The sequence below is a fragment of the Cryptotermes secundus genome, unplaced genomic scaffold (assembly GCF_002891405.2).
Source record: "Cryptotermes secundus unplaced genomic scaffold, Csec_1.0 scaffold7, whole genome shotgun sequence".
Taxonomy (NCBI): domain Eukaryota; kingdom Metazoa; phylum Arthropoda; class Insecta; order Blattodea; family Kalotermitidae; genus Cryptotermes; species Cryptotermes secundus.
The window spans coordinates 793,559-801,234 of NW_019727389.1; the positions used below are offsets into that span (position 1 = coordinate 793,559).

General features: G+C 39.6%; 2 protein-coding genes across 4 annotated transcripts in view; both read right to left on the bottom strand.

The window, feature by feature from the left end:
• The window catches only part of LOC111864595 (uncharacterized protein C11D3.03c), a 29,513-nt gene that overhangs the window by 8,893 nt on the left and 12,944 nt on the right, over nt 1-7,676 (bottom strand). For 2 of the 3 annotated variants that reach the window (XM_033751490.1, XM_023851946.2), the window contains exon 7: nt 4,004-7,166. In XM_033751490.1, coding sequence (XP_033607381.1) covers nt 7,063-7,166 — 104 coding nt within the window. In that variant the 3' untranslated portion in view covers nt 4,004-7,062. Of the gene's footprint in view, nt 1-4,003; nt 7,167-7,676 lie in introns of those variants that run through there. The other variant, XM_023851947.2, reaches the window with a different exon arrangement.
• On the bottom strand, nt 126-1,751 carry LOC111864596. Its single transcript, XM_023851948.2, has 2 exons — nt 733-1,751; nt 126-611 (listed from the first exon to the last, which is right to left on the bottom strand). The coding sequence occupies exons 1-2, from the start codon at nt 892-894 to the stop codon at nt 153-155; spliced, it is 621 nt and encodes a 206-aa protein (XP_023707716.1). The 5' UTR covers nt 895-1,751; the 3' UTR covers nt 126-152.

The window sequence follows — 7,676 nt, forward strand, 5'->3', positions numbered from 1 at the left end:
CCTGTGTAGCGGAGGTGCAGCATATCCCGGAGGGGGGTTAGGGAACAGATGAGAGGCTTCCATAACTTGCTGAGACAACCCCCCCCCTCTCTATTCATATTTCCTGGATGGAGTTCAATCTTGATGGCTTCCCTAATGATGCGATCCATATGTCAGGTCTTGGTGGCGAGGATGGAGGTATTCTGAAGCTGAATGCGGTATCGCAGATCGATGCTATGTTCAGCTACAGCTGACTTGTCCGGATGTTCGAGACGGATGTGCCGCTGATGCTCCTTCAACCTCATGTCCATGGAGAGGCCCATTAGGTCAATATAGACCTTGCTGCACCCGCATGGGATACTGTATACACCCTGTGTCCTTAGTCCCAGGCTATCTTTGACCGGCTGGAGGAAACTAGGTAATTTGTTTGGAGGCAGGCCCACTGATTTGATGATGTGCCGGGACAGCACTCTGCTGATACGGTTGAATATAGTCCCAACATAGGGAGGGAAGGAAGGAAGGAAGGAGACGGAGCCCAGTTTACATTCATGCCGGCTGATGTTGGGCTGACGGTTGAGAACTCTGTGGAGCTGTCGGTTGTTGTATCCGTTCTTCCTGAATACATCCCCCAGGAGCACCAACGCCGCATGTAGGTTGTCTTGATCACAAAGAGCTCTAGCCCAGTTTATCTTCAGGCTGGCTGATGTTGGGCTGACAGTTGTTGTATCCGTTCTTCCTGAATACATCCCCCAGGAGCACCAATGCCGCATGTAGGTTGTCTTGATCACAAAGAGCTCTAGCCCAGTTTATCTTCAGGCCGACTGATGTTGGGCCGATGGTTGAGAACTCTATGGATCTGTCGGTTGTTGTATCCGTTCTTCCTGAATACATCCCCCAGGAGCACCAATGCCACATGTAGGCTGTCTTGATCACAGAGAGCTCTAGCCCTGTGCACCAATGTGGAAAGTGCAGCTTGCTTGTTGGAAGGGTGGTGGTGGGACGCAGCGTTAAGGTAGAGGTTTGTATGGGTGGATTTGAGGTACACTGTATGGCCCAGAGAACTGTCAGGTCTCCTGTAAATATCTATATCCAGGAAGGGGAGGTGGCCCTCAGTTTCAGTCTCCATTGTGAACTGAATGCAGTGGTGGATACTGTTTAGGTGTTTACTTTAACATTTCTCTTGGACTCAAAAGGTAGAGGAATGAAAACTAACGTCATATGATCAAATTTTTGCAAACCAAGTAGGGGATAGTTGCAGCCATTGCAGAGCTTATCCTCCCAGCATGTTTTGGCAAAGTGGTAGCCAGTGGTGCCACATACATGGCATCCTTGATGTATCGGAAAGAAAAAGTCAAGGGGAGTAAGGTCAGGCAAACCAGGTGGCAAGTGATAGGCCTGCCTGTGCCAGTTCATTTGTCTGGAATCTTATGCTTTAAGGAGTCCATTACTCATGGGGAATATGAAGATACCCCATTTTTGTGGAACAGCATGCCATTCCAGTCTTTTTACAGATTTGAGATGTGTGTACACATTGCTGTTGGAACAAACATGTGCAATAATAGAATGTCTATTGCTAGGCAATGGATCAGTAAACATGCCTCCTTAACAATAGTTGCTGTGTTTTTTACGTCCATGAATAGTGGTTATAAAGAAGAGTTCTGAAGTGGGCAGTAGCGGTATAGAATTGGGTTGAGCTCTGGAGATGGCAGTTGAAGGCGACTGAGAAGAAATGGCAAGGAAGGGATTAGACTGTGCAAAGAAGACTGAGAACCCTAGTGTGTGTGCAGCGGTGAAATTTAAAGCAATAGTGCTGTAATTGCCTGTGGTTCTGAGCGGAGGGTATAAGGTGTCAATAAATACAATCACCCTATCAAAAACCCATCTTGCAACAACCCACCTACATGTGAAAGTATGTTCAGCGAAGAAAAAGATCCCAAAACTTCTTGTTCAGACAGAGCCCAAAACATGTTCACCTTTGGACTTGTTGTATGGTAGGTTACTTCATGATGAATGTTGTTCCCCAGAATGCTCATGTTATGTAGATTAACATTTTGTGATAAATAATTTGTGGCTTCATCACAGTGACGTCCTGCAACAATAGAAGAGATGTTGCAAGTGGCATTCTCTGTGGGTCCATTCTGAGGCTATATGACTTCACCAATTGAGTTCAATTAAGTTAGTGAGTGCAGTAGGCCACGCCATAGCTCAAGCAGTTAGGCACTGGCTTCTCACCGCAGCGGCCCGGGTCTGGTCAAGTGGGATTTGTGGTGGACAAAGTGGTGCTGGGGCAGGTTTTCTCCGAGTACTTCGGTTTACCCTGCCAATCTTCATTCCACCAATTGCTCCACAACCACCCCCACCTATCATCTGGGGCTGGTACAATAGGCCAGAAGTGGCTGCAGTACAGACTTAGTCCCACCCCACTAGCAATAAAAAAATAGCGAGTGCAGTGGAGTGAAGTTAGTTGGTTGGGGAGTAATCAGAGGACTGCTGCAGTTCAGTCATTGTGAGCCGTTGTAGTTAGACGCTGGTAGCTGAGGCATATGGATAGTTCGGGAACCTAAAGTAAGGGGAACATCCACTGTTGGAAGCCATTACCAGACAATGGCTAATGGATATTATAACAGACTGAGAAAACTAGTCTGACAGTGATTTGTGAAGTGTAGTCATGAATTGCATATTAAAGAGGTCACTAAATCTGATTACCAAACCAAATCAAACCCTGCCTATAGTTACTCCAACATGTGACAATATGCAGCCAGTCAGACTAAACAATTTATACTAGCTGTAAAGCAACATTTTTTTCCCTTCTAAAACATGATATGAAATTTTTGCACTTTAACTGCAGACCTAGACTCATGAAACCACAACACATAACTTTTTCTATCTGAGGTGTAGTTTTTACAACTGTGAGTGTAGTGCCTCAAGTGGACTGGAATATTCAATTGGCACAGTTTATAAACTTAATAATATTACACAGACATGTTTGGTTTTTATTCCTACATGCCCTTCAGTTTATGGGCAACATTACAGCAAAATAGTATACATTTTGTATATATACTCTGTATGTCATCAAGGGATGTTTAAAATATTTTAAATTAGAGGGAGGCAAACTACGAGGTACAGTGTTATATAAGTTATATACACATCCCTGTGTAGAGTTACAATTGGCAAGTGTGAATATTTCCTCTTGTGGCATGTTATTTTCAGTCAGTATTAAGTTAGAGAATTGATTTTAGAAAGTGATTACAAGTTTGATAATAAACATTAGCATTATTTTAGCTGAAGTGTGCAAATTGTTGAATATCTGCAATTATGAATGTATATATATGTATGTGTGTACACACAGAAGTATTTATCGTGTTATATACATAAAGTATGTATTTTCCAAAGTCTGGTTCATGTTAATATATTAATTATCTAACCATGTTGTCATTGTAACTTTTAGAATAAGGCAAAAAAGAAAAAGTAAAGCTATCCCTGTAACAGGCTGATGAGGCCCATAGGGTTGTGAGACGTTGAGGCTGCCACATTTTCTAGACATTTGACTCACAGGTGGTGGTGAGGTTGTCAGTCACTGGCCACCATTTATCTGCAGGAAGATTCCTGGTGCTCATTTCTGGTAGAGGCTGAGTCAACCCCAGGGTCATAGTGCAGCTGGAAGGATTAGGTTCGTTGAAAAATCCAGTGACCTCATCAGGAACTGAACCTGTGACCTTCTGGCTTGTGGCATAGTGCCTCAACCAGCCATGTTACTGCATGCTCCAACTTTTAGAATATAATAAGTTTAATATTTTATTTTCTAATGTCCATATACTTCTTCAGGCGCAAGGAATGTTTTTAATAAACCACGTTCATAATTCCTTCCTGTGGGTTTCAAATTTCAAAGAACATGCACCTTTTTGAAAGATCCTGCTCTGTTAAATTTGTTCAGTACATCACTTTCTTTTCAGTATGTATACCAAATAAACTTGTAATGTTGGCAGAATTGCACAGGTTGTTCACTGAATTTGTGCATTGTACATCATTAGTGCTATCCAGTGGTACTCTGCCTTCCTCAAAATATTCTCCTTGATGACACGTATGCTGCAGTTGATTCAGTCCAACCCAGCTCCTAAATGCTCAAAATATGTTACATAGGGCTATTAGTTTCTTTTTAAACACTGCTGTCCATAATATTGGAGATCGTTGTCTGTGAAGTTGCAGGACAAAAGACGGAGTTATCTGCAGTGAATGTAGAAAGCGTAACACAATATTTGATGTGCTTGATTGAATGAGCATAGTCTTGAATCTGAATATATCTTGTAACAATCAGTGAATTTATGTCTAGCGAGCCTTTGGATTATGCTCCTACACATTCATTCACAAATTAAATGGATCCCTGGCACTTTTACCAAATCACAAGTTACATAAATATACTTTTATCACGTCTGCAAGCCTATCATAAAAAGCATAAAACATAACACATCAGTATGTCTTGTCACCAGAGTGCAACAAAATAATAAATACTTTGAAAGTGCAGCGAAGTTCGGGTGTTTGGAAAAAACGGTAACAAATCAAAATGGCTTTCACAGAGAAACTAAGGTTAGGGACCTGTTTTGATTTTTGTGAACATTTAAGTGAACCTTCAAGTTCCATGAAAACAAAGCAATTTCTTGACTAACTATGCACCTTTCTACTTTTCAAGAAAACAACATTTAATTTTATTTAGAAAAGCAATACACATATATGATACATAAAGCCATATTCTACTATGATTCAGTGAATCATTAACCCTCTCTGCCAAAGAATTGATTTGAGTTTGTGAGCCAGACTTTGCTAGACTTGACATATGATGCTTGCGGGTTGGTTTTGTGTTACCTTATTGTTCATATATAAACCACATGGCCAAATCATATGAAATATTTGATTTTTGTCAGTTTCTATTCTCTGTCTTGTCTTCATCATAGTTGACTCATCTGTTAAGTTTTAAGAAACAAATGGGAAAGTTGTACACAGCCTGTGGCACTAAGTGGATTAATGAAATTTTGAAATGTAAGTTACAAATGTTGACTACATCAGACACAAAGTGTTGAGGCATACTTAATGGTTTTATTTCATTATATTTGTGGCTTATTTAATGGTACCATTAGTAGCTATGTAACTGCAAATGGAAGGATGATTTAATGAACAGTGAATTGTAAAGGATGTGAAAAGCAATGGTTGTGGCTTAATTTCAGGTACTATTCCAGCATTTTCCTGCGGAGACTGGGGAAAACCATAACAGACCTCAGTCATGATACTCAAGTGTCCCATCTAAGATTCAAACCAGACAAAAGCATTACTACATGAGCCAACTTGCTCCATAACAACAGTTTTATGTAGTAATGTCCCATTCTTTTGAAACCACAGATTAAAACAAATGCTGAGTATCCAATATATTATCAAAAGTGAGGAAGAAGAATTTCCCTGACTGATGAGTCAGGTGGAAGCTAGACTTATAGAAGTCTCTGTTAACACATTTTTAAAGACTAATGTGTTCTAGCAGTATCTGAGAGCATGTGCAGTGTGTGCATCCACTGCATGCATGGGTGTGCACGCTATATGGATTTGACTTTAGGCCCAAGATATACTCGCAGTATTAATATTTTTAAGAAAAGTGCATTTCAAAACTTCATGACCGATGTAAATGCTGCAGTTAAAAAGACAGCTGCTCGCTCTTCAGTTAATGTTCATTTAAAATCACAGTTCTTGAACCTATTTATACAGTTAGAAACCATAAATATGAATATAATGAGAGTATGTATGATAAATATATGTTATTTTGGTTAAGTAAGCTAAAATTTTACTTCTACAATTCTGTGATGATTGTACATCAATACAAATATATTTCTGGACATTATTCATCATACTGTTTTTATTTAAAACACTATCCTGTTACACTGGAAAAACAAGCAGACCTTTAGAAAGGAGCACAAATATAACCTGACAGAAGGTGTGCTTGAGAAATCAAAATTGGCCCAGTCTGCATATGAAGAAGGCCACAAAACATGTTTGAAAGAAGCAAAGGTCAGTTTTAACCAAACACCCCATACAGGAAATACGTGTATAAAGATTCTGTCCACGTGTCTCTGATGGGCCATCTGATCAGTCAACCCAGCTTGGACATCTCTCCCGTCTGAATCATTATCACAGCAGAAGTAAAAAAACTGCAACTCTGTCCAGTGTGGATTACGTGGTAAAATTTGTGTTTTTTATGTTGGCACCATACAGATCTCCATTGATGACTTATTCTAATAGTACTCGAGTGCTAGGCCTCATGTGTGGAGTTTTTTTAATGTTTTCTCTTAACTCTTGCAGATGGTTTGTGCTGTGCTTGGTTTGTATTCCCTGTCTCGTGTTGGTGTAGGTGTCTGGAGATGGACTAGCTCTATCAATTGGACCCAGGTGAGCAGGTTTTACCTGTTGACAGAGACAGATTCCAGTCTCTGAAACATTGTGTTTTAAATAAAATTAGAACAATGAATAATGTCCAGAAACGTAATATTTGTATGATTATTCTTATTTTGCATGTGTGTGACACTTGGTCTGTAGCCTGAGAACAGGTTAATTAGGATGATGTCCAACCCTAATAGCAAGTAAGTGACAAAGTCGGAGAATCTTACACAGTAAAGAACCTCATAATTTGTACTCCATCAAATGTTATTAGGATTGTCAAGTTGAGGAGGGTGAGATTGAGAGGGCATGTAGCATGCATAAGAGAAATATATATAGAATTTTCATCAGAAAACCAAAAAAGAAAAGTCTAGGCATAGATGGGAAGATTTTAAAATAGGGTGTGAGGGTGTGGACTCACTTGGTTCAGGACAGGGATGGGTGGTGTGCTCTTGTGAACTCTAACAAATATAAGAGTTCCACATAAGATGCAATTTGTGGAGTAGCTAAGCAATTATTTGCTTCTCACGTGGGACACTGCTCCAGATTAAGTTAGTTAATAAGTACCACATTTAGCAAAATTTCTTCAGTAATATACATTTCAAAACTTCCCATTTCTCTTCACCTTTTGATCCATTCTTCTGTAGAAATGCTCATACCAGTGTATAATTAAAGCTGTTTTTCATTTGGGTCTATTTCTCGGAATACTTCTACTCCAAGTGGATGACAGTTTTCATCTGGAACTGGTTTTCCTACTGGTGTTGAAACATCTCCTGTGAATGTTAAAGAAAGATGTATACTTATTATTTTCCTTCCCTAGAATTGCTGTAGTGTTTAACATAGGACAGGTTTCAGACTGCATACTAATACTTCCAAATTTTGTTCCAACTTTTCACAAATGGGAAAGCTTCTAAGTAGAGACTATGAGGAATCCAAATTGCAAGCTAGATCAATGTGAAGAGAAAATGTTTTTAGTACAGAGTTTCCAGAAGTGTTCTTTGTATTTTTATATACTGCATTGGTCTCCATGTTATGCCTTCATAATGAAGTAAAAAATGATGCCTTATATGGAGGTCATGTCTGTCCATCTGTGACCTGTAACAGGGCTCAAATTTTCTTAAAATCTGGTGTGAATCACTAAAAGTTGTCAGGCTATTCCAATTATGAATCATCATCATCATCATCATCATCAGTAATCTGTCAAGACGACAGGTCCACAGTCTCTTTCAAAACAATTCCTCCACTTAATGTGATCTAGAGCTTTCTCCTTCAAATGACAGTAT

Bases quoted from the DNA above. Each gene is read 5' to 3' on its own strand.
- LOC111864596 (XM_023851948.2), bottom strand. From the start codon at position 894: ATGTGGCATTGGTGCTCCTGGGGGATGTATTCAGGAAGAACGGATACA. The intron at 612-732 runs CTGGGGGATGTA...GCGTTGGTGCTC, and splicing joins TACATGCGGCATTGGTGCTC to CTGGGGGATGTATTCAGGAA.